This window comes from Oryctolagus cuniculus, chromosome 12 (genome assembly GCF_964237555.1).
Source record: "Oryctolagus cuniculus chromosome 12, mOryCun1.1, whole genome shotgun sequence".
Lineage (NCBI taxonomy): Eukaryota > Metazoa > Chordata > Mammalia > Lagomorpha > Leporidae > Oryctolagus > Oryctolagus cuniculus.
In genome coordinates this window covers 79,342,044-79,369,303 of record NC_091443.1, presented here as the reverse complement: position 1 = coordinate 79,369,303, position 27,260 = coordinate 79,342,044, and the positions used below count along the sequence as shown (strand labels likewise).

At 36.2% G+C, this 27,260-nt stretch overlaps 2 protein-coding genes across 16 annotated transcripts in view; both read left to right on the top strand.

Moving 5' to 3' along the window:
- The window catches only part of ZNF280D (zinc finger protein 280D), a 127,109-nt gene extending 102,195 nt beyond the window's left edge, over window positions 1-24,914 (top strand). For 10 of the 14 annotated variants that reach the window (XR_011380918.1, XM_070054237.1, XM_002717719.5 and 7 more), the window contains 3 exons: window positions 7,147-7,192; window positions 18,837-18,889; window positions 20,869-22,715. Coding sequence is in view for 11 of the 14 variants with exons in the window: in XM_070054237.1 (XP_069910338.1) it covers window positions 7,147-7,192; window positions 18,837-18,889; window positions 20,869-21,487 (718 nt within the window). In the remaining 3 variants the exon portion in view is untranslated. The other 4 variants (XM_070054241.1, XM_070054240.1, XR_011380917.1 and 1 more) reach the window with 3 other exon arrangements.
- Window positions 22,775-27,260, top strand: part of MNS1 (meiosis specific nuclear structural 1) — a 229,406-nt gene continuing 224,920 nt past the window's right edge. For both annotated transcript variants that reach the window (XM_070054243.1, XM_070054242.1), the window contains exons 1-2: window positions 22,775-22,807; window positions 23,664-23,754. The gene's annotated coding sequence lies outside the window, so the exon portion shown is untranslated. The remainder of the gene's footprint in view (window positions 22,808-23,663; window positions 23,755-27,260) is intronic.

Below are 27,260 nucleotides of genomic sequence, written 5' to 3'. Positions count from 1 at the left end.
ACTCCTGGCCACAGCAGAGAGCTGGCCTGGAAGAGGGGCAACCGGGACAGAATCCGGCGCCCCGACTGGGACTAGAACCCAGTGTGCCGGCGCCGCAAGGCGGAGGATTAGCCTAGTGAGCCGTGGCGCCGGCTTTGTTTTGTTCTTTAATAAAGGCAGCAAGAAAGAGAGAAAGAGCAATCCTACCCACTGATTCATTCCCGAAATACCTGCAACAGGCTGGACCAAGTGGAAGCCCGGAGCTAGGAACTCAATTCAGCTCTCTCATTTGGGTGGCATGGACCCAAATACTTAAGCCATCACCTGTTGCCTCCAAAGGTGTGCATTAGGAAAATGGAACCTAGAGTGAAGCTGGGACTCAAACCCAGTCACTCCAGTGTGGAATGTGGGCAATCCCAAGCAGCATGTTACCAACTGCATGTCAAACTCCTGCCCCAGGAGAGCAGCTTTGAAACTAGGGATACCAAGGATTAAATCCTAGTTTTGTATCTGTTTACATCTGTATCCTTGAATAAATTGCTTTTTAAGCCTCAGCTTTCTCCTTCTTGAAAAATATGTAGTCATTACTCTCTGAATAACTGTAAGTAATACATATAATGTGTACATTTATTTTTTTTTAAAAGATTTATTTATTTGAAAGCCAGAGTTACACAGAGAGAGGAGAGGCAGAGCGAAAGAGAGAGAGAGAGAGGTCCTCCATCCGATGGTTCACTCCCCAGATGGCTGCAGTGGCTGGGGCTGAGCCGATCCGGAGCCAGGAGCTTCTTCCGGGTCTCCCATGTGAGTGCAGAGGCCCAAGGACTTGGGCCGTCTTCTGCTGCTTTCCCAGGCCAAAGCAGAGAGCTGGATCAGAAGTGGAGCAGCCGGGACTGGAACCGGCGCTCCTCTGTGCCACAGCGCCGACCCCTTGTGTAAATTTAAATATTAAAATTATTTGACATTGGTCTGACAGAAACTAGGCACTCAGTAATTGGACATCTTTGTTGCTGCTGCTGCCAGTACTGCTACTGCTGTTACTGCTGCTCCAGCTGTTACTGCCTGTACTGTCGTAGTTACTGCTACTTCCTGATGACAGAAGACATTTTGTTCCCAGATACTCATTTCCAGCTATCTTGGCTACTTACCTAGTACTACTACTATTATGAAACTGTATAGTTGTACTAGTTAGCAGTAGTCATGTAGCTGTTTCTTTTGTAGAAATTTGAAATGATTAAAAATCATTTGCCCTTCTCAGATGTTAGAGATAACTATAATTCAGTCACGAAATGTGTTCTTTTCTGATTCCCCTTATATCCATTTTCTTCCTCCTCTCTGTTCTACAGTATTCTGATTGGCTAGGTTAATATAGCACAATAGAGTTAAGGCTTTAAGTTTTCTGAGGGTTTTTTTTTTATGACAAAAATTTGATGCTCGAAAGATGATTCCCTCTAGCTCATCTGCAGAGAATAAGAATCTGTGGTGAATACATGATTACTTAAGTTTGGAAAACTAGGCGACTTAGCCATTTTTCTGGTTCATTGCTTGTATCAGATGTCCTAAGGGCCACAATTTGAAGTGATTTTTAAAAGCTGATTGAGTTATTTGAGTGACTTCCACATTTGTTCTAGGTACAATGAAAAGGGTGTTAACTAGACTCAAAATAACACAGATAAAGACACAGATGGCTCATGATGGACAAGTTAGCTTAGTTTCTTCATCTGTGAAGTGGTGTTGAAGATAATATTTGCTTTGAAGAGTTAAAAGAAATGTAAATATGTTTTATGGATAAAAATATATATATTATACTTTTTAAAGTCCCCCTAATTTAAAGAGTGCTGAAGTGAAATGAAAATAGAAAACTGAATATCCTTGAGACTTTTTAAAGTACCTCCATCTTATTTAAGAATGGCTAAGATTCTCCATTTTATATATAGCATCAATAGTAACTAAATGGCTCTTTGACAGTGTACTATAGGTAACCCTTCCACATAATCATTGACATTGAATATTGATAATGGACCTATGTACAAGACAATGTCAGGTTTTAGAAATGGAAACATAAATAAGACATGGTTCATGCCACCAAGATAATGGCAGAAGAGTCACATTCCCAGGGCCACACAGTCAATTGACTTCATAATTAGTTAAAACACTTTCACACCGTGTAGATATTGCATTGTGTAATTTTTGTGAAATGCTGTACCAAAAGAGAATCTGAAGCTATTTCTAAAGCTAAATAATACTGTATCATATCATTACTCTCAGTAAAAGCAACGTCATTAATATTTGCAAGCAGTAAGCTTTTGTTGAACAATAATGGCAACCTTTTCTGTGTTACATGTTAAAATATTATTTCTCTTAAATTATTTACTCTTTTATGACCATTGAAGATTATGTAAGGGGTCGTTTCATCATTTTCCTGTGAAATTTTGAACTCACTGGGAGGAATTATTGGCTGTGGTCACAATCCAGTTTATCAAATCTTAAGGATTCTTAATAGTCAGGATGTCTTCATATATTTAACAAGAAAAAAAAAAGCCAACTGATCTAATCTGTGAGCTCATGTTGAGTTTGTTTCCTTCTGTAAACTTCTGAAATGTGAGTGGGATTAGAGTTTGGGGGATCTTACCTCTGGATACTTTCTTCCTACTATGGACTTTAATATTTCAAATCAAAATCTTTAGGGACTTGTGAAATAATTTTTTCTTTTTAAACTATACATAATATTTGACACTAGTTTGTAACTGCAAATCAGTAGGTAGAAGCTCTGCATCAAGATCTGGTGGTTTCTGGCAGTTGGACTTCTGCCTTTGATACCTGCTAAGCAGGGAAGAAAGGGCAACGCAAGGAGACATAAGTGAAACTTGGGTAAAGTGTTTTATTTAGGACAAGCTTACTGGTGATTCTGAACTTAACCCCATTTTTCCAGTCCCTGGATCCTGAAGGTAATTGCCTATAGATTATAAAGAGTATAATTCAGTATTGTCAACTAAACAACAAAGAAGCTGTGTTCTGTTTTTAAAATTTTCTACTTCCAGTGATGGTCTTGGTTTTGTATTTTCCCTTTCACTTTCAAACACAATCATTTTGTTTTACATCATGGTTGTCTGTCTTTGCCTGGTTCTGTCTTCTTGCTTTCTAGAATTATTTTTCTGCCCTATCTTTTAGAAAATCATATTCATATGTTTAGAAATAGGTAGATCATTTCATATTAGAGCAAATAAGACCAGCTTTAAGGAGAGTAGCTCAGGAATTAAGATTAATATCTAATGTATTGTGTTTGAAAGTAATGTGGAGGCATGGCAAAAGATAAAATGGTGGAAAAATTTTGGAGGTTAAAAGGAGCCTGTATTGTTCACTGTTAAGCAAATTCTGGCCAGGAAAATTGATCATAGATTCTACCCATGACATACTAATAACTAGCACTGAATTACCACTTATAAGAGAGGTTCAAAAAGTTCATGGAAAAGGGGAATTAATAGATGCTTTTATTTTGGTGCAAAAATATTTTTAATTCCACACATAATTTTTTCATAATATATACTTTCTGTGAACATCTATGCATGGATTTCAAAAAATTTTTGCACTGAAATGAGTTTATTTTTAAGTTCCATTTCCCACAAGCTTTTTGAAGTACCTTTGTACTTCCTTCCTTGATTATGATTGGCTGAGAATGGAATAGGAGTTAGTTCCAGAATGAAGGCCCTCTTCTGACAGGAGTCTGTGCAGGAGCTGACACAGTTGTTGTATTGGGATGATGATGTAGCCTCCTAATCTTAGAGCATTATTTCTATGTGTACAGACAATAGATTGTTTGAGCAAAAGATAACATATATTGGTTAGTAGTACTAATTGGTGATGATACTCAGCATGTTCCAGGGTAGAAACTGTTTGGAGGCAGAGGGAAATTAAACATTTTCACTTTTCTCAGCATGCTGATAATGGAGCCTGATTGATAGGAGAATAATTGGCTGTGCAGGTAGTACAGTGGAAATTTGAAATAGAACCCACACCTTTAAACTTGGTTCTGTTCCTAATTGCTTTATTACTTCAGTATTTTAGGCCTTAGATTCTTCTCATCTAGATAATGGGGGCAGTTGGTTTTAACGTTTTATCATCACCCAAAACCTTCATTTGGAAAGAAACACTTAGCACAGTACCTGATGTCTGTGGTGACTGTTTAGTTCAGACACCCTCCCCACACATAAATCTGTTAACACTTTCTTCTAGATGTTTTACTGCTATTTCTTAGACTGATTATTGCTGTCTTAAATTTAATCCTGAGGGACAGGGGTGGGAAATGTCTGACCCCCTGACCGTGTAAGACCTGTGTGAAATGATTTGGTCTGGCCCTGCCAAGGCAACTCAAAATTCAGTTTATAGCAGGCTAGTTTTTATGTTGATAAATTTTTGTGACCTGCAAATGATGTTACAAATATGCAAATGGCCCTACACAGAATAAAGATTCCCTACCCCTCAAGTGGAAGGTGTTGAGAACTTGTTTACTACTGGCTTGTACAACTGCTTTTTAGCTTTTGTAATATGTGTACAAACATTCTTTTAAGATTATATTTTTAAAATCAGCATTGAAATTTTGGCTTTTAAATTTTACTGAAAAGTAGGAATGTGGCCTAACTGAAGTGAACCTTAAGATCTTTCTCCTTACAGTTCCTTCTCATGTTCCATGGTTTATTATATGAATTAAACTTCAGAAGAATGTACAAGTATAATTGAACCTGAATATTGATTTTATGTGTAACTTTGTATTGGTCATGTAACCTACAGAAAAATGCAAATAGTGCTATTTATTTCATTTTAGAGTTTAGAGAGAAAAGATTTTCCTGTAGAAATGTATCAGAAAGGACTTATTTGACAAGTTTCCATAAAAGAAAAGTTAGTTGGAGTTCTGATCATTAATGTTGAAATTGTTAGCCTGTAAGTTGTTTTGTTCTCCTTTGCATTGAAATCTTCATTTTTTACTAAAAACTACACTACATTTTTCTATAAAACATGGCAACATTTATAGGCAACAAATGTAATTACCTAATGGGAGGTTATTAGCTCAGAACTTTGAGCTTAGCAAATTTCACTGTCTTCTGCCAAAGCATTTGAATATCTCAAATGATGACTATTTCAGCAGGCATCTTTAATGAATAAGAATTACAGGTAAGAAAATGATGTATTATTAGTTGCATTAAAAGTTAATAGTTAAAATACTAGTTCATATGTTAGGGGATGAGTTTATATAACAAATTGGATAATGTATTTTTCTAGTTTTTTTGTTAGATTTGTTTTTCTAAAAGTTTTTGCTGGCTATTGCAGTTTTGTCCCTTGAAGAGAATAAAAGTATGGGAAATACAATAAGATTGGTATCATATGCCTCTTTATACTAGTTATTTCAATAACTTTCTGTTGTTCTCACTGTCACCAACCTTTATGCATAGACATTAAGAGGGCTCCCTTTCTCCAATTTAAATACCAGCAGTAATAGTTAAACACGTTTAATGGCTTTCATTTTCATTGCTGCATAAATATTAGTTACAATAGCCTTATGTGGAAATGATTAGCATGGTAATATTTCCTTTGTAAGGATGTAAGGTTTTACTGATAATATTTTTAAAGGATGGCTGAAAGAAATCTTTGATGAGATATTTTTAAAATGCTTTGTGACCAATTTGTTTTACAAGTTTTCCAAACTGAATTTAAAATAATTAAATGCTTAGAAACAAATATCAGTTGTAATAGACAGATTTATTCTAAAACTTTATGAATCATAGATATTTTTATTTCTTTAACATAATTTTTCATTTTTGTTACTACTTTATATATTGTACATGTTATTTTTAAAACTATTCCAATTTTCTGATACATTTCATGAAAGCAATGAAACTGTATTATATACTTTATGTAGTCTCATCTGTATGACTATTGTTCACAAGTAAGTACTTAAGACAATTACTGAATCTGTAACCCAAAAAATTATTGACATTTTTATATTTTATCAGTGTTTTGTGATAGTTTTATTCATTTCATTGTAACAAATTGGTTTTAAGTTACTATAGTATACTCCCAGTGTAGTGTTTCTGTAAAAATGGATATGATATACCTTACGTTGTTTGCAGTTTTGTGTAACAACTAAAATATAAATAATTTTACACATTTAACTATTATTAGTATCTAGTAAACTTAGCATTTATATTCCTCATATTTTTAAATGTGCCCTCAGAGAATGGGTAAAAAAGAGGGTGTTTGCCAACTCCATTTTTTATTGACTAACCATAAGATCATTGACATTTCTATCCTATTAGATATCTTCATTTTTGTCCATGAAATTTTAGTCAATATGATTGTTGCTTATTTTAAATATAGTGTCCCTTAAGTGTAGCTTTTAAGCCTTCCTAAAGTTATAAAACACTTAAGTCATGATTAATGACATTTCAGATCAGGTAGGCTTCCTACTTATGCAGATTAAAAATAACTCTAATGTGTAGTATTAACAAATAGTATGTAGTCATCAGCAGTTTTTTTTTTTAAAACAAGGATCCTTTGGAAGATCTGGAATTTAAATTATTTTACAAGATTTTCTACATAGCATATGACTTTGTTAATGTTAATAATAATTTGTAATATTTTTAGAAATCAAGGAATTAAGAAATATGATTAACATTTGAAAAATGCTTATGAAGGTTTTTAAAAGTTTATATTTATTAAAATTTTCGGTTATTTCTGTGATTTCACTGCCTCCAGAGTAAGTTAATTGTAATATATACTGAAGTAGCATCATTGAATTTCACAGTAAATAAAATATTTATCTTCTCTCACATTTTAAGTGCTATAATAGTATAGAGTGATGCATATTATATTTATAAAGCATGTAACCTGTTTTTTAATTCTTTGAGCTGTTTTATTAAATGTATTATGTCTTTTAATTTAAAAGTTAGCAAAGAGAATGCTTCTTAAATGCTTTTGTTTTTAGAGAAAAACATGTCTACTTAGCACATTTATGAATAATCCATTTTATTTTTGCCTTAAAATATTTACAGAGGTCATTTACTATTAAAGGTTTAAATATACATTAGTTTATGTGTACATTTTAGTTATCATAACTTTTGTGTTTTGTCATTGTAAGTATAGAATAAAATATTCAGTGCTTATTTTATTTTTAAGATTGAAAAATGAAGCTCCTACTAAGGAACAAGAACCTGTGTCTAAGGTAAAGTTTGTTTTATTTCATACCTTAATAGTTTATACATTTGAAAGTATTGATGTGATGTTTTAAACTTTTCATTTCAATTTGTATACATCAGTAGTAACTAATAACATGGGTGCTGATATGATGGCACAGCATGCTAACCTGCTCTCTGCGCACCCAGCATCTCGTTTGGGTGCCAGTTTATGTTCCAGATGCTGCACTTATGACACAACTCCCTGCTAATGTGCCGGAGTAAACCAGTGGAAGGTGACCTAAGTGCTTAGGCCCCTGCCATCCATGTGGAACACCTGGCTGTGGTTCCAGGCTCCAGGCTTCAGTGTGGCCCAGCCCTGGCTGTTGTAGCCATTGGGGAGTGAACTCCCTCCAGGTCTCCCATGTTGGACCATCATCTGCTGTCTCGCAGGCACATTTTCAGGAAGCTTGATCAGAAGCAGAGAAGCAGAGGACCCAGGCACCCTGACAGGGGCTGTGGGCATCCCAAGTGGCATCTTTAACTGCTGCACCATGACACCTGCCCCTGGTGTTAACACTTTTTGCTTTAAGACAATTACCTTTTAGAGCAATTAAAAACTTAAAAAATATTCTTAGATTTACCTTCATTTTTATTACTTTCAGTACTCTTTATTTTCTTTATGTTTGCTGTCTGTCATATTCTTTTCCTCTCAGAACTTCCTTTGATATATCTCATGTTGTACATCTACTGGTAGAAACCTTTTTTCTTTAAATTTTTGTTTTCATTTTTGAAAGATTTTTGTGAGTATAGAATTCTAGATCGCCAATTTTTGTTTTAGTTTTGTTATTTAAGCAATATGAAGAATTTTGTTGTCTCCTGGCTTGTATATTTTCTCACAAGATGCCTTGCTGTAAGTCTTAGCTTTATTTCTATATACTTGAATGTAATATGTCATTTTTCTTTGGTTGCCCTCATATATCTTATCCTAGTTTTCATCAGTTTGTCATGATTTATGTCATGTATCTAAGTCTGATTTGTTCATTTGCTTATGTATGTGTTTCTTTGTGTGTTTAATTATTTTTGACATTTCTCCAAATTGTTATTTTCTGAGCTGTCCTCTGTTTACTACTTCTGGGGTTCCCACTTCACATATGTTAAACCAGTTTGTGTTAGTCGTTATTCTTAAATGGTCTGTTTTGGTTTCTAGCCCCCATGCCCATTTCTTTTTTTTCTTTTTTCTTTTTTTTTTTTTAATTTGTGCTTCAGCTTAGGTAATTTCTGTTTTGACTTACTTTCAAATTTACTGATTCATTTTTCAGTTATGCCAGGAATGCTGATGGGCACATCAAAGACTTTTTTTTTTACCTTCTCATGGTGATTTTTAAAATATTCTTCTGGCATTTACTTTGATTCTTAGTTTCTTACCTTCTGCTGAAATTCCTCTTCTGGTCATACATATTGCCTGTTTTAACATATTAATCATAGTAATTTAAAATTTTCTATCTGATATTTTCAACATCTGAGTCATATTGGAGTCTAGTTCTGCTGATTGCTTTGTCCACTGAGTGGATTTTCCCCCATGCCTTTCTGTTTGTTGTATAACATGATTGAAAGCCAGACATTGTGTAGGACTGAGGTAAATAGTATGTAGCTGGAGGTGGGCATGTCATATGTTAGGTCATTAGTATGAGATTTGGTTCATCTAGTAAGGAGTTGTCCTGAATTTGGTTTTCTCATTGCCATGGTTACCCTCAGTGTACTGTGAAGGTCAGTTCATGTAGTATTTCATTGTGTATAGGGTGGGGATTATTTCCTGGAGACTTTTTCTCAATGTTTTTGTTCCACATTCAACTTTTGAATTTCCCTAGGAGACTAAGCCTCCAAAGATGTCTCTTTCAACACTTACATCTCTTTCAGCAGTACCGCTGTTGCTTGATGTTGCTAGTGGTGAGTGGCGGTGTGCTGAGTGGTGGGTGGCAGGGAGTGGGGTGATGTTCTATTTTGTGTGGTTTAGCCTCACTCTTAAACTGGCCTTGTGTGCCTGCATCTTGGTAGTAGAGATTGTTTTCTTCTTCCATCCTCCAAGCCTCAGTTGGTCCTTGTGCTTTAAGGATAGCAGGGTTTACTTCTCTTCTTTCCAAATATATAAAACCATAAACATGAAGAAACATTGTTAATCTAATACTTTACAGCATTTTTCATTGTATTGTTTCCAGATACATTCATACTTAAGTAGAATAAATCATCATATATTTGCTACTTCATATGTGTCAAGTGAAACAAGCTTTTTCATGTAATAAACCAATTTTCTTAAGTTTGATTTTTTTTTTAATTTAAAAAAATGCTTCTAATAAAAATTCAGCAATCCTAAACAGAGTTAAAGGAAACCACTTGGAATGAAAGGCCACATAAAACAGTCTTGGTCCAAGTATTTCTTTGAAGTATGTATATGACATAGATATTCCCACCAATGTAAGTCTAGATAGTCCCATGAAGTATAAATTATAATATGAATGACAGTTTGATATGACCTCTGAGATTCTAGTCCAGTGCATTGTAGTAAAATCAGTATTATCATACCCCTTAATATTTTCCTGTTGTAACTGTGGTTTTACATTTTCTCTTTAAAGATTAATTCTTTCTTATTCACCAGATTGACTACTACTACAAATATTATTTTTTAAAGATATATTTATTTATATGAAAGGCAAAGTTACAGGGAGAGAGGGAGAGACAACAGGAAAGAGCGAGAAAGCTTCTTTCCAACTGGTTCATTCCTCAGATGACTGCAATGGCCAGGTTTGGGCTGACAGTCTGAAGCCAGGAGCCTGGAACTCCATCCAGGTCTCCCACATACGTCGCAGGGGCCCATGTACTTGGTCTGTCTTCTGGTTTCTCAGGTGCTTTAGCAGAGAGCTAGATCTGAAGCAGATCAAGAGGGACTCAAACCGGCGTTCATATAGAATTCCATAAAAGCTATAATCCCAGGCCTCTGCTTAACCTGCCATGCTACAATGCTGACCCCTGCATATATTCTTTATTGCAACATTCCACTACTTTTGTTTCCTTTTAACTGCATGTATGCCATGACTCTTCTCTTCCAATGTGATGGTTAGTGTGGTTTCATTATAACTAAATAAGGGGTCAGGGAGAGGAGGTAGGTGGATAGACATGCCTTTGTCGTAGTGTGCTTCCCACCTTAGCTGCTAGGGAGCACTTGATAGCATGTTCCAGGAATCTTTGTATTGAGAATATAGGTTAACCAAGTTATTTTCCTGTTTTCAAGGTAGTCACAATCTAATAGGACAATTAGACATGATAGAATTTGTAACCCATTGAAATAACTACTATTCCAACTCTTATCAGATACAGTGGGTATTCATAGAAGTCACTTCAGAGGGACTTTGAGTTTTTCCTCTCCTCTCCTTTGTATTTTTTCCCTCAACTGATAGATACACATAAGCAAGCAGAACAGAGATTCTCTATTATTTCACTAGCGAAATGGCAAGTTACCTGTAGTCTCCAGTCCTTGTAAAGCTGCATGGGGCAGCATATCCATAAAGAATTTCTTTTTTTGTTAATCGGGAATTTTACTTTTTTACATTTTTTAAATTTATTTGAGAGGTAGAGTTACAGACAGAGTGGGAGAGACAGAGAGAAAATCTTGCTGGAGGCTGGCCAGTCTGAAGCCATGAGCCAAGAGTTTCTTCCTGGTCTCTCACATGGGCACAGGGGTCCAAGATCTTCCATTGCTTTTCCAGGACATAACAGAGAGCTGGATTGGAAGAGCATCTGGGAGGTGAACCAGTGCCTCAGGCGAAGGCTTAGCCTACCATGCCATAGCGACGGGCCCCATCAAGAATTTCTAAAATGTTTGCTTTTGCTTGGCTTTTTTCCTTTTTGGTTTGTGACTTTTCCGAACTTTTTGAGAGCTTTAGACTTTGTAATATCATTTTAACAATCAAATTAAAAGTTAAAATATAGGGTAGCATGTTTATTATAAAACAGTGGTTTGCCCCATTGTTTCTCATCTTTTAGAGGCAGCTTTTATTTTTCTTTTTTAAGTTTTATTTATTTATTTATTTGGAAGGCAGAGTTACAGAGAGGAAGAGGCGGAGAAAGAGAAGAGGTCTTCCATCCACTGGTTCACTCCCCAAATAGCCACAGTGGCGGGAGCTGGGTCGATATGAGGCTAGAAGCCTGCAACTGACTACAGGTCTCCGACATGGGTGCAGAGGCCCAAGGACTTGGGCCACTTTCTACTGCTTTCCCAGGCCCATAGCAGAGAGCTGGATCAAAAGTGGAGCAGCTGGGACTTGAACCAGCCCCCCTATCATATGCAGACACTGCAGGCAGCAGCTTTACCTGCTATGCCACAGTGCCAGCACTTAGGCAGCCTTTTTCAACTCTTCCAGCTATTTTTTCTAGGATCTATGTCCATATTTCTAAGTTACAGTATTTTCTTGATTGTCATTTTTTACGCTATGCCTGTTTGTTAAGATAATTAGGAATTTACTTCTCTAGACCACTGCCCTTATTTGGTCTGGCCTTTAACCAGAAGCAGATTTTTTTTTAAATATTTATTTTTTTTAGTTGAAAGAGAGACAGACAGAGACAGAGACAGAGAAGAGACAGCCAGATCTTTCATATACTGGTTCACTCCCCAAATGGCTACAACAGCAGGGGCTGAGCCTGGCTGAAGCCAGGAGCTTCTTCCAGATCTCCCACATAGGTGCAGGGGCCCCAAGGACCTGGGCAATCCTCCACTGCTTTCCCAGGTGCATTAGTAGGGAGCTGGATCAGAAGCAGAGCAGCTGGGATTCCCACTGGTGCCCCTTGGGATGCTGTCACTGTGGACAGTGGCTTAAACCACTGTGCCACTGCACCAGCCTCCCTTAACTAACATTAAGGTGAGGCAAGTAAGGCCTCACTTTGGATCCATTTTGAGTTGATTTTATATAGGGTATAAGGTAGAAATTCCTAAAACCAGAATGGAAGTATGAGTAAGTAAATAAGATGCCACTTGAAATAAATTTTAATAGTCTTTCATCATGGATGCCTATTTCTGATAAAAATAAAAGCTGATTTTAGTAGAGTAAGGGCCTATCCGAGGATAAGATTTAGTTTTTAGATAATCTGTTTCACATGATGGGTAAAGATTTTCAAAAGATGAAGTCTTCTAAAAAAAAAGTCCCACTGGTGAATTGATTCATCATGGCTGGCTCACTTGTACCTAAGAATTCTTGCCGCCATCTTGTTTTCCATTCATACTTTTTAACAATACTACAACTGAAAGAAATACTGTAGATATTGAAAGAATTTAAATAATTAGTGATCTCTAAAATTTCGTGTTTCATTATGATACCATTTGGAAGTTGAAGTATTTTTGAAAATATTTTCAAACTGATAGTTGAATAGATGATACTTTATAGGATGTGATAAAATATGTACAAGTGATTTTTGATGTTAGTACTTTTGTGCATAAATAATTTATATCTTATAGTATCAAAAGAAATTATTGGTAGGGGCCAGCATTGTGGCATAGCAGGTAAATCCGTTGTCTGCAAAACTGGTATCCCATGTGGGTATCATTTCGTGTCCTGGCTGTTCCACCTCAGATCCAGCTACCTGCTAATAGCCTGGAAAAAGAAGTGAAAGATGGCCAAAGTACTTGGACCTCTGTTAACCCTGTGGGAGATCCAGATGAAGCTCCTGGCTTTTGGTTTTGGCCTGGCTCAGCTGTGGCTGTTTTGGCCATCTAGAGACTGAACCAGCAGATGGAAGATTTCTCTTTCTTAGTTCCTCTGTCTGTAACTCTTTCAAATAAACAAATAAATAATTTTTTACAAAAGAAATTATTGAGAGTTTGAATGCTTATATGTTTCCAAATCAACTTCAACTTACATGACATTTTAATCATGTCACTAATCATGAAAATGAATTTGTATATTACTTATCTGTAAAGTCAAAAGCTAATTTGTAATGCAGATGGTGAATCATATTAAATGTGAAATACTATTGTTATAAAAAGGAAAATATTTTCCTTACTTTTGGATTATAAACCATGTATCTTTAGTCATGAATAAATGATTATTATGTATGTTTATTGTCGCTCCCCCTCTTCGTGGAGGAATGACACAGGACCCTGCGCTGTTCTTTTGTCTGCTCGGCCCTTCCTGGGTTTGCTGCTGGTCCTTCCCGGGTTGGCTGCCGACCCTTCTGCCTCCGTGGAAGGGCGGCTCCCCCTGCCACTTTCCCCACTTCTGCAGGGGAGCGGCACACCGCCAGCCGGCTCTCTCGGGGGCTGCTCAGATGTTATCCAGATGTTCCCCTTAGATGTTCCTGGTGCATGTTGTCTCTGTCCTCCTTTATAGTCCTCTTCCACCAATCCCAACTCTGCTACCCACACGCCAAGTACGCTGCTCTCCTCCAATCAGGAGCAGGATCAGCTCCTGCAGATTATTGGTCGAACTGGAGGCAGCTGTGTAAAAGTTGTTTACTCCTCTCCCAGCGCCAAATTGTGGGAGAGCAGATGCATAGAATAAGTCTCAATTCCAGTAACTTAGTCTAGTCCGAGTTGCTCCCCACAGTTTATGTTAAAAATATGTCATGATGAGAAAGCTTTACTGACTTGACTGAAACAAGGCATAACTAGATAATTATATCAAGAAACTTATTAAAAACCTGGATATCATCTAGGTTATGAAATTATTAGTACATTTGAAGGAGATTCTATTTACGTAAACACTCTTTTGGCAAGGAATCTGATCATTGTCAAACATAGTTGATATATGTCATAATGTATAAGCCAGTATTTCATCCCTAAAATAAGTATGCCAAAGTTGTACCTTGCTTTAGTTCATAATCATAACTTAAGATGAAAAAACTCATCTGTAATTTTAAATATGATTTCTGTTTTAGCATTGTACAGAGAATCTATATTTTGGGAATAGAAGTCAGTGAGCAAATGGGGTAGGGTATTCCATTCTAAAAATGACGTTAAAATGATATGTATATACCTGATGGTCATCAAGACCTAACACAGTCAAGACAACTTTACACACAAATGTAAGCTGTTATCTCTCTCTCGCTATCTGTCTCTCCCTTTCTGTAATTCTGCCTTTCAAGTAAATTAAAAAATTTAAAGGAGGAGGGGTAGTCCAGCCCTGTGGCATAGACAGTTAGGCTGCCATCTGCAGCCCCGGCATCCCGTATGGGCGCCAGTTCATGTCCTGGTAGCTCCACTTCCAGTCCAGCTCCCTGCTAATGCACCTGGGAAAGCAGGGGAAGATGGCCCAAGTGCTTGGTCCCCTGTGCCCATGTGGGAGACCCAGAAGAAGCTCTTTGCTTCAGATCGGACCAGCTCCTACCGTTGAGGCCATTTGAGGAGTGAACCAGTGGATGAAATATCTCTGTCTCTTCCTCTCTTTTGTAACTCTTCCTTTCAAGTAAATAAAAAAAGCTGTTTACCAGATATTAAAAGATACAATATCAAATTGCAAACAGAATGCTGAATTTAAAAGAATTTTGGTATAAATTTCTATGCAAATTATTTCTTTGGGTTGATACTTTGAACTAACTATAAAAAGTTCTACATCAAAACACATGACTACATGTAAAGTTGCATACTTATCAAAAAGCCCATCCCTTTGCTTACAAACAAGTGAGAGAAAGTAGTTTTGCATGTATGTTTGGTGAATATAAAACTTTAACAAGAGGGCCAGCGCCGCGGCTCATTTGACTAATCCTCTGCCTGCGGCGCCGGCACACTGGGTTCTAGTCCCGGTCGGGGTGCCGGATTCTGTCCTGGTTGCTCCTCTTCCAGTCCAGCTCTGTGCTGTGGCCCGGGAGTGCAGTAGAGGATGGCCCAAGTCCTTGTGCCCTACACCCGCATGGGAGACCAGGAGAAGCACCTGGCTCCTGGCTTTGGTTCAGCACGGTGTACTGGCCACAGCGTGCTAGCTGCAGCAGCCATTGGGGGGTGAACCAACAGAAAAGGAAGACCTTTCTCTCTGTCTGTCTCTCTCTCACTGTCCATTCTGCCTGTCAAAAAAAAAAAAAAAAATTAACAAGATACGAATAATCTTATCAACTTTGAAAATAAATTAAAAGATCAATAAAAATTTGAAAACGCATGAATAACTGGATTAAAATATTGATAATCATGAGAAAAATACTTATCCAGACAGAATTTAGATTCTAAATACTCTAATTTCATTTGAAGTAGAAAGATGAAAAATTAAATGAAATATCAACATATTCAGAATTGTTAGACTGAAGAAAGGTTATCTTCTGTAAATATTCATATATCTGAGTTTAAAAAGCAGCCACAAATTTGGCTTTAAATATTCAGATAGTTTGAGTTCTTAAGAAATGTCATGTAAAATAGTTTAAAGCAATATATAATATCAGTAATTAGTAATATAAAATCATCATTGTTTGAATCTTCTAAAACTTACTAAGTGTTTTCTTTATGCAAAGTTATACAGATTTAGACTTGATATTCAGAATTCTTAACCCCAGACACAGTGACATCCTGAAAAAAATGTTTTAAAAATGTTGTAAATTGTCATTTGGTCAAGAGAAATTGTCAAAATAGCAATTTGCTCATTTGAAAATAAGATTTAAAAAGGGATTAGAATGTGAAAAATATATTATTAATGTTTTTGCTTCCATTAAAGCCAGGAAAGTAAAATGGTATTAAATTTTGGATTTGGTAGAAATAAAATGCTTAAATTTAAGCTAGTGTTACAGGTTTCAATTCATGTGCTTTTGTATTTTTCAGTATTTTTATATTCTAGTAGAAAACATTTAAAAACACACAAAAACTTGGACAAAAGCTCTTCAAAAATGTTGTGGAAGATGTGTAGTATGAATAAACCATGCATAGATTTCATAAATTTTTGCACCAAAATAAGCTTATCTTTTAATTTCGTTTTCCATGAATTTTGTGAAATAGCGTGGAATACGGGGTGTGTGTTTGTTCATTTGCTTCAGGTTCCAGGATGGCACGGAATAGCACTGACGCCAGCATAGTACGCCACACTACTTGAGACTGTTACATGTGCTGAACTAGGAAGTGTGCTGTGGTTTTCCTTTTGTTCCTAGACCTCATTTTATCTTTGTGGAGCTAGAAAATATTTGTCTTTTTTTTATTTTTATTTTTTAGTTTTCTGTGTGCAGAATACTTTTTGTTAAAAAAAAAATGCTGCAGTTTATCTGTATAGTTTTGGAACCTTTTTTTTTCTCATAGTTTGCACATCAAAAAAAATTGTTGGGAGGGTCTGGAACTCTTCTCTCAAACTCCCTGCTTCTGTTTAAACTAGTTGCTCCTCTAGCCTGGTGCACAGTTTATTGTGTCAGGATGTTCCTTTGCCTCTCTCTCGTGTTGGATGTTGTTTCTCAATTTGCTCGTCATTTGGATGAGTCCTGCCCTCCACTAGCATCCTCAGAAGATCTTTCTCTTTTCATTCCTTGTGTATCTAAAAGTAAATTTACTTGAATTATAGATTAGCTGAAGTATAAACTGTTAGAAAACAATTTTCTCAAGCAGTTTTAAAATTAAACCACTTGTGTTTGGTGGTGAAGAGTATAGTGATTAGCAGTACAGTTGGGGTTTGATGCCACTGCCTTGGTTTGTCTTAAGGTGACAGCATTTTTACTTACCACTGCATCTGTACCAAGATTTGTGACCTCACATGCCTCTTTAATGTGGTTGGGATTCCTCAGGGGTCTGTGAATGACGCTTTGAAAACTACTGACAGGAATTTTTTTTAAGTTTATTTATTTGAAAGGCAGAGCTACAGAGAGCCAGAGGTAGAGAGAAAGAGAGAGAGGCCTTCCAACCCACTGGTCCACTCCCCAAATGGCTGCAAAGGCTGGAGCTGGGCCGATCCGGAGCCAGGAGCCTCCTCCAGATCTTCCACGTGGGTACCAGGGCCCAAGGACTTGGGCTATCCTTCACTGCCTTCCCAGGCCACATCAGAGAACTGGGTCAGGAGTGGAGCAGCCAGGACTCGAACTGGCGCCCACATGGGATTCTGGCCCTGCAGGCAGCAGCGTTACCTGCTATGCCACAGTGCTGGCCCTTGCCAAATTGACCTTTTAAAAGTTTATTGTGCTGACATGAATTACAACGTGAAGGTGATCCGTAGATCCATAGTCAGCATGGGAATTGTTCACACTTCAGTGCAGGAAAATCAGGTGCTTAGTTAATTCTTTGTTGAGGAGGATACTCTCAAAATTATTATGGGAAATCTCTTTTGGGCCTGATAATTATCACCAAAGGGAGGTCTTCTAAATTCTAGCTGGAGTGGTAAATTGAGGAGTTAAGTTCCCTGGCTTCTGGAATTTTGGGAGCCATGCAGGGAGAGGGACTGTGGGTCCCTCTTCTACTCAGTAGATGGACTCTTACTGAATCTGTTTTCTCTTAGTACATGTGCGCTTTTTGCTGTTCCTAGTGTTCACAAACCTACACTGTCTCTAGTTCACAGAGTTAGCCTTTAACCTCTGAGGTAAGGAGAGAGCTAGGTACCTGTTACTAGAGCTGGGAGGAGGAGCATTTAGCTTTCCCAGTAAGCCCTGCGCTTCATTTGTACTAGCTATTGTACTGAGTTCCTGTAATACCAGGTGTCTTAGCTTTTTTGGTCAGATTGACTCTTTTCTCCTTGCCATGTACTCTTAGGCACTCTGCTACGGACCATCTGTTGTGATTTCCTTCATACTGCTAAGTCAGTTACCACTTCTCTAGCCTCATTCACAGTTATTACATACTGATGTTTTCTTGATCTTTAAGAGTGAAAATCTTTTATTTCTTTACTCTCATTTTAGCAGAGTTGTGAGAGGGTAAGGAGATAAATGTATGTGAATAGTGCACAATTACCAATTTCACAGGATTTAGTCAACCTACTCAAGTGGTAGAATTTGATTTGAATCTTTATTGCTTACTGTAGATTTTCCTTGGGTTCCTCAGTTTAACTGACTTCTCATTTGTAAAAATGGCACTGATAATATGTAATATGAAGATGAAATGGTGAATCTATATATTTTATATGTCAATTTATAAATATGAGATAAGTTCTTAATATATCTTATATGTACCCAACTGGTAGTTTTTTATAAAATGTTAGTCTAACCTCTGACATACTGAGGTTTTACAACATTCTTTCCTTTCTATAAAACATTTTAAATAAGCAAAATATTTCTTAGATTTGTTTATTGTTTCATCTTGTTGCCTTGACAGTGGAAGGGTGATCATAGCTCTGAAAATGAAATCAAAATTTTAGAAATGTTATAACTAAGTGTCAGTACTTGATATGTTTATATGAAGTACTGTGGCTATATCTTCTTATTCAAGTTGTGTTTTATTAGTTTTCTATGTAAGTAATTGTAATTACAGCCTACATTTGAAAGAAAGGCTAGGAAAGTAGGTATTGATATAACTAGTTAATTGCTTGTTGGCTTTAATTTAAAAAATTTTTCATACACTGGAATTCTTATACATTAAAAATTATTTTTAATCCTACTTTTAATTATGAGAATTATTCTAGTGCATACTTTTAAATTAAAAAATAGGTTTTTGTTTCTTTGGTATATTTGTATACTTAAGTTTCTTTTACTTAATAATATAGAATAATAATAGTTTTCTCTTGGCTTAGCCATGTAAAATAAAAGTATAATTAATCATTTCAGGAAGTTGCAAAACCTGTGACTGAAGGAGAGACAGAAACATCACGTTCAGAAAGGTAAGGAAAAATTTTTATAAAATAACACAGGGTACATTATTTCCAGCTAATTGGCAAAGGACTATTTCAATCTTTATATCTGGCATTGCTTTTAGTAATGACTTTCAATTAAAATTTAAAAATTTTTAATTCAGTTGAAATATACTGCAGATTTTTGGCTTTTGAACCGTTTAAACATGTAGAGTTTAAACATTTTATAGGATACTAACTTTTTTTAAAGAACTATTTATTTATTTGAAAGGAAGAGTTACACAGAGAGGGAGAGAGAGAGCGAGCAAGAGAGCACTTCTCTCTGCTAGTTCACTTTCTAAATGTCCACAGCAGCCAAGGCTGGGCCAGGCCAGTTTTGAGCTGGTAGCCTGGAACCCCATACAGAATCTCCCACATGGGTGTAGGGGCCCAAGCACTTGGGCCATCTTTGGCTGCTTTTCCAGGAGCATTAGCCAGGAGCTGGATTGGAAATGGAGCAGCTGGGATTTGAATCAGTGCTCATGTGAGATGCTGGCATCACAGGCCATAGTTCAACCTGCTGTACTTCTACGCGGGCCCCTAATTTTTTTTTTTTTTTTTTTTTTAGATTTATTTTAGAGTTACAAAGTTACAAAGACAGAGAAAGGAATGGAGAGAGCGAGAGAGCGAGAGAGCGAGAGCGAGAGCGAGAGAGAGCGAGAGCGAGAGAGAGAGAGAGAGAGGTCTTCCACCAGCTGGTTCATTCCTTAAATGGCTGTAGTGGCCAGGACTGGGCCAGGCCGAAGCCAGGAGCCAAGAACTTTTTCTGATTCTGGCATGTGGGGGCAGGGATCCAAGCACTTGGTCCACCCCTCTGCTGCTTTCCCAGGCACATTAGCAGGGAGCTAGATTAGAATTAGAGTAGACTCCTCGAATCAAAGCCAATATGGTATGCCGGGGCTGCAGGCTGTGGCTTTAACCTGCTGAGCCACAGCGCCAGCCCCATACATTTTTAAATTATTAAATTTATGTAGAAGAATCATAGAATGAAGGTAATTTGTTCTACTAGATAGTAAAGTATAATGTTAATTTATTGTTGTTAAGACTATGCAGTGTTCTTGGTATTCCTGGTCTACAAATAGTCTAAGGACAGATCAAGAAAACAAAATAAATAGCAGAAAAACAGCATTATACATAAAATAATTCAATAATAATGACCATTTCAGAATGTGACCAGGATATTTGTGCAGTTCATTGGGGAAAAGTCTACATTCTGGGTAGATTAAATGTAAGAAATAGGTATATATAATAATCATGAAATTTATTTTGATAAATAAGTATCTATAGATTATATAAAGGGCTAAAATTTCTTAGAAATCTGTTTCTAACATGATTGTTAGATTGTTATGATTCACTAAATAGTTTCTGTTAAAACTGGTCAGAGTAAACATATAGAAATATATAGAGGTATATATATATATATACATAGTATATGTGTATCTTTATATATATGTAAACACATGTAAACATATGTATTCTGTGTATCTTCATATTTTCAGGTATATGTTTACCTTTTAAAAATTAGGCTTTTAAAAATTAGGGAAATATTTGTGAGTGCTTATCTAATTTTTTAAAAGAAAAGATATTCTAAGCATAATATGATAAATAAATTGTAAAAGAAAAATAGATGTTTTCCAAACATATTCCTAGTTTTAGGTACTCCTATAGATTAATAAGAATGCTTAAGTTGTAACTAAAAGCAGACAAAGATATGAATAGATGAAAATACTGATACGCAGGTCTAGAACCAGTTGCTAGATGTGATTCCACAGTTTCATACAGCTTTACCTAAGAACGTGAGCTCCTCCTAAATTGTAATGGCATGGCATGGGGTGGGACCTTTGGTTCATTTTCCTTTTTAGTGGGCAAATATGCCTTGACTTTTTTTCAGTTTTTAAAGAATGTCTATTTTTATGGTGCTCAGATATTTGCTTTTTAATAAATAGCTAATAAATGGTTTCTTTCTTCAGAAAACATGAGAAAGCTTCTTCGGAAGACAAAAATGAATGCAATGCAGATTTATTTGAAGGTCTATCAGCAACAAAAAATGCAGAAAGCCCAGCGATTTCAGATAAGGAGAATGATAGCCACCTTACAGGCCAGGAACTTGGCTCAGAGACGGTCTTCAGTTATGAATCAAATATCAGTACAGATGAAGTGGGAAAGGAAAAACAAGCACAACATGTTTGTCAGGAAACAGAATTAAAGAAGTGCAAAGATCCAGAAAACACTGTTTCATGTGACCAGATGGAAGATCTTAGCTCCAGTAAAGCTAAGTGTTCTTCAAAGAATATTAAAGATTTGCGGTTGACATCAGGTGATGTTAGCATAGATCAGTTTTTGAGAAAGCGAGATGAACCTAAATCTGTTAGTTCTGATGTTAGTGAGCAAGGCAGTGTTCATTTGGAACCTTTGACTCCTTCAGAGGTACTTGAGTTTGAAGCCACAGAGATTCTTCAGAAAGGTAATGGTGATCCTTCAGCCAACACTGATGAAATAGTGTCTGAAACAGATGACATTCCTGGAGGAAATAGTCCTGGCATGACAGAGACGACAGTAGACCTGGCAGATGACAAAGAAAGAAGTTGAAATTAGTCTTTCTAAGTTTTAGTGTACCAGCGGCAAGAGCATTTGCAACAGTGCTATCAGGTGAGCTCAGTGGTGCTGTTGTAGAGATCAGAAATAGAAAAATGTGAAGGAGGTCATTTATACACTTTACCTGTCTGTTCAACCTAAGTTATTAAATAAGTCAGCCCACCAATAATTCCTTGATTAGTATGGCCTTCCAAGTTTCTAAAGACATGAAAAGTATGTTAATGAAGGTTAGGTTTGCAGTGGAAAGCTTCAAATTTTCCTTAGACCTAAGCTAAAAATTATTACTACCTATATATCCTTTTCAGTTAAAGGAAGAGACTTGGAGACCATGCATCATTGGGGAAATAATAGATATAAAAATAATGGCTGATTGGCATTGTTAATGAAGGCTTTGTTTTGAACATGATGCTGGTAAACAGAGCATGCTTTGAGTGCTAAATTGACCAGATGAGAATTTGAATGAAAATAAATTTAATTTTTAATTTAATATAACATTCCAGTCTGTCAGAAGCATGTAAAAAGAATATTTGAATCTGTGTACCTCCATACAAGTGTTAGCCTGCCAGGCTGTAAGCTTACCTTTAATTAAACTTTCAGTGAAAGTGAAATTATTAAAATATAAATTTATATTTGTGCTTTTTGTCAGTGTGTAAGCTGTGCAGAAATCTCTTGATGTACTAGTTGTATAAAGTAGAAACTCATTGTTGAAACTCCTGTAGCTATTATGCTTTTAATATTGTTTTAATGATTTTTAGAAATAGGCCCATAAAAAAGGTCTGGAAGCCAAACCAAAGTCTGGTATAATGTAGATATTGTAAAGCAGTAAACTGAAAACATGTCTGGGCATGTATTCAGCCATGTTTTTAATTGACTTTTCTTTAATTGTAAAATAATAACTTCAAATGGGACCTAACGCAGTGATGTAAAAATTGGTTTTGGGAATTGAGCCTATTTGTTCATAAGACGGCTGTTACATTGATTTTTCGATTTTTTTTATCATCTAGAAAATAATAGATATAGAAATAATATGAAGAACAGTAGTTTGCTCTGAAGTACTAATAAACTTTTATTTAAAATGCTACATTTTAACTTCTTAAAATGTGCTTTGAATTCCTAGATTCTGTTTTCACTGAATGTTACATGTTTTAAATGGCTATTAAAATTCTGCTGTATATAGTAGTTTTTGAGTAAATATTTGCAATAAAAATTTGTCCCTGAATAATTTTATTTTTCAGATCACTGCTTGATTCAGATTACCTTTGGTGCCTTTAGAAATTATATACTGTTCAAAGAAATTTCATGTTAAAGATAATGGTAGGAGTTCATTCTGTATTTTTTAACTGATATATCTATATGTATATGATTTAGTTAAAAATAGGATTAAAGCTATAGTAATATTGCTAATAAAGAGGATAGGTTTGCTTTTACTTGCACTTCAAGAGACATACAGTTTAATTCGATTTTCCAACTACTCAACAATTTAGAGTGGCAAATAAGCAATATATATTGTTGAATTATTTTCAGGAAGGCAAATATTTTCATTTTTCCTGCTCTCAAGAAAAGACAGGGAGAGTTGTTGTTCTTCACCTTTTTGAAGCATAAATCTGTAGCAGTGAAAATTTTTGGAATAATAAAAACCTTAAAAGAGCAGAGTAGAAAAAAAAAAGCCAATGGAAGGACCACTTTCTGAGTCCCATTCATTTTGCTGCTAAGCCCATCACCTTTTGCTGCAGAACTCCAGAACATTAGTGACGCCATAATCCCTTTTGAGGTTTGATAGTTCCTATACCCTGTCCCCATATACATTTATTTATTTATTTATTTATTTATTTATTTATTTTCCCCATATGCCTTTAGAGTAGTGGCGTGAAAGTTGCTGATTAGTGAACTGTCCCTATCCACTACAAGAAAAGGAACTTAACCCAGACTATATGTCTTTCATTGAGAAAGTCTGGCAATGGGAAAAAAAAGTAGTTAAAATAGTATTATAGGAGGGTACTCCAAAAAGTTCCTGGAAAAATGCAATGAAAAACTAGGTTTATTTTGATGCAGATATTTTTGAAATATGTGTTTTCATAATACACATTTTCCATGAAGCTTTTGAAGACCCTGCTTACTTGTTAACATAGTTGGTTTACATTCTCATACTTTCTCCTTATCTTGGCCCCAGTCAGGAACAGACAGTTCAGATATGCAAAGCAGAACTTTGAGTAGCAGTACTTTGGAGCAGAAGACAGCAAACCTTTTCTCTACAGAGCCAGGTAGTAAATAATTGCGGGCCATGTGGTTGCAGTTACTCCGTTCGCCTTGTTTCCATGAAAGCATTTGAAGATAATATGTAAATAATTAGTCTGTGTTCCAGTAAAATTTTATTTACTAAAACATGATGTTGGCTGGATTTGGCCCAAAGACTATTGTTTGCCTAACCCTTCTTTAGAGTGCTTTGATTCCGGTTTTTTGTTTGTTTGTTTGTTTGTTTTAATTATTTGAAAAAAAGAGAGCTGTCATCTGCTGGTCTGTCTCCAAATACCTGCAGTAGCAGGGGTGAAGGTGGGGCACAAAGCCAGGAGCCAAGTCCTGGCCTCCAACATGATTGGCAGGAACCCAATTAATTCAGGCATCGCGGCTGACTCCCAGAGTTTGCATCAGCAAGAAACTGGGACTCAAACCTGGGACACGAGTGTCTTATCTGGGGTTTTGATCATCATATTACGTAAGAGACCCTAGATTCCTTTGATAGGAATGGGAATGCTGGTAATACACTCTAGTGATTACCTAAGAACAACCATGAGCCCAAGGTGATGTTTTTTGCAGTAGTTAAGATGTAGCTTGGGAATCCCTGAGTTCAGTTCTTGCCTCCCTTCTCAGTTTGAGCTTCCATACCCTGGGAAACAGTAGTGATGGCTCAAGTAGGTGGATCCCCTACCACCCAGACTGAGTTCCTCACTCCCAGCTTCCGCCTGGCCTGGCTTAGCTCGAGTTGTTGCGGGCATTTAGGGAGTGAATCAGCTAATGGGAGATCTCTGTGTGTGCCTTTCTCTATGCCTTTCAAATAAATAAGTGAAAAATTTTTAAAAAGAACAACCAAAATCCCTTAATATGTTAATAGTTCTCTGTTACCTATCAATAGGATTTTGATAGTACAGTTTGATGATGTTTTGAAGCATACTTGTTTAATGAGATGTATTTTTAGTTTATATTGAAAATCTGAATATGATTTTCACTTGTTATTTTTAACCCTATGTATCTCATTAGTGTTTTAGGAAAGAAATTATAATTTTTCCACTCCTGAATTTAAAAAAAAAAACTAAAGATTTGCAAAAAGAAGCTAACAAAATATAAGTTGTTTTGTTTGGGCTCTAAGTAAAAAGGTGAGGAAAATAAATAAGCAATTTTTAATGTTACAAGATTTAAACACAAATTGATCTGATTCTAATGCTATATTGTTTTTCCATCACACATATGCTTCCTAGCATTTATATTGAATATCCCCTTTTAAAATAACTAACTTTTGCAAATTACTTTCTCATTGATATTACTAATTATAATTTTATTATCACTATAGTGACCTTATGGAATCAAGGGCATCTTAATTGAAAGAAAGTGAGCCTAATGATATCTTTTTTAAAAAGACTTATTTCATTTATTTGAAAGCCAGGGTTAAGAGAGAGGGAGAGATAGGAGTCTTCCATCCGCTGGTTCACTCCCCAGATGGCTGCAATAGTTAAGGCTGGACCATGTGTCTCCCATCATGGGTGTAGGGGCCTAAACACTTGGGCTATCTTGTGCTGCTTTTCTAGATGCATTAGCAGGGAACTGGATTGGAAGTGGAGCAGCCAGGACTCGAACCATTGTCCATATGGGACGCTGGTGTCACAGGTGGTGGCATATCCTGTTACTCTACAATACCAGCCCACTAATGATGCCTTTTTTTAAAAAAAAAAAAAAAAGAAGTTTCATTTTTTTTGAAAAGCAGAGACAGAGACAGACAGACATAGAGATCTTCCATTTGCTGGCTCACTTTCAAAAGGCTGCAACTGCTGGGGCTGGACTAAGCCATTGCCAGAAGCACCAGCTCTTACTGGGTCTCCCACATGGGTAGCAAGGACCCACGTACTTGAACCATCACCTTCTGCCTTTCAGTATATGCATGAGCAGAAACCTCTGCTAATGAGATGCAGGTGTCCCAAGCAGCATCCTGACTGCTGTGCCAAATGCCTGTCTCTTTTCTTAATAAGAATTAATGACTTTCCTCTGAAGAAAAAGTGTTAGTAAATCATTTTACTAATAGGAACGATAGCATGTAATTTGAAAATATATTTTATGTAATAATTACTGAATTTTTAACATTATTACAATTTTGTAGGCTTCTATTAAGTCACTGCTTGGTTTTCATGGTTGAAATGATCATTTTTGTTCCTTCAAAACTGCCACTCCAAGAACACTTATTTGTACTGACTTTATGAAATAGGACATATATATATATATATATATATATATATATATAAACACACACACACATATATATAGGCACTAAAAGAAGATTGCAAATATTTCTTTTGTTTTGTTTTTGAAGATTTATTTATTTATTTATTTATTTATTTTAACTTTTATTTAATGAATATAAATTTCCAAAGTACAGCTTATGGATTACAATGGCTTCCCCCCCATAACGTCCCTCCCACCCACAACCCTCCCCTCTCCCACTCCCTCTCCCCTTCCATTCACATCAAGATTCATTTTCGTTTCTCTTTATATACAGAAGATCAGTTTAGCATACATTAAGTAAAGATTTCAACAGTTTGCTCCCACACAGAAACATAAAGTGAAAAATACTGTTTGAGTACTAGTTATAGCATTAAATCTCAATGTACAGCACACTAAGGACAAAGATCCTACATGAGGAGTAAGTGCACAGTGACTCCTGTTGTTGACTTAACAAATTGACACTCTTGTTTATGGCATCAGTAATCACCCTAGGCTCTTGTCATGGAAGCCTCCTGAGTTCACTGACTCTGATCATATTTAGACAAGGCCATGGTCAAAGTGGAAGTTATTTCCTCCCTTCAGAGAAAGGTACCTCCTTCTTTGATGGCCCATTCTTTCCACTGGGATCTCACTCGCAGAGATCTTTCATTTAGGTTTTTTTTTTTCCCCAGAGTGTCTTGGCTTTCCATGCCTGAAATACTTTCATGGGCTTTTGAGCCGGATCCGCATGCCTTAAGGGCTGATTCTGAGGCCAGAGTGCTGTTTAGGACATCTGCCATTCTATGGGTCTCACTTCCCATGTTGGATCATTCTCTCCCTTTTTTATATTTCATTTTTACATTATTATAACATTAACACTTGTTTATTAGGCTAAAAATCAAACAATTTACCCATATTTAAGCTTTTAAAAAACTTATTGTCTCATTATTTAAAAGAATATACCAAGTATAATTATTTTTCATTGCTGACACTGTGTTATCGTAGTGAAGATTATTGGACTAAGCTGTAAATGAAGCTGTAGCTGCAGATACTAATGACCTAAGTGATCCCCAGAACTTACCTTACGTTGTGGTTTCCAGAGAATGCTGCACGTATGTCTAGTCTCATTTGACTCTTCCAAAAATCGAACAGAAAAATTGACTGTATTCCTCAATCACCTCAGCTCCTTTTTTTTTTTTTTTTAAGATTTATTTATTTATTTATTTGAAAGTCAGAGTTACCCAGAGAGAGGAGAGGAGAGGCAGAGAGAGAGGTCTTCCATCAGATGGTTCACACCCCA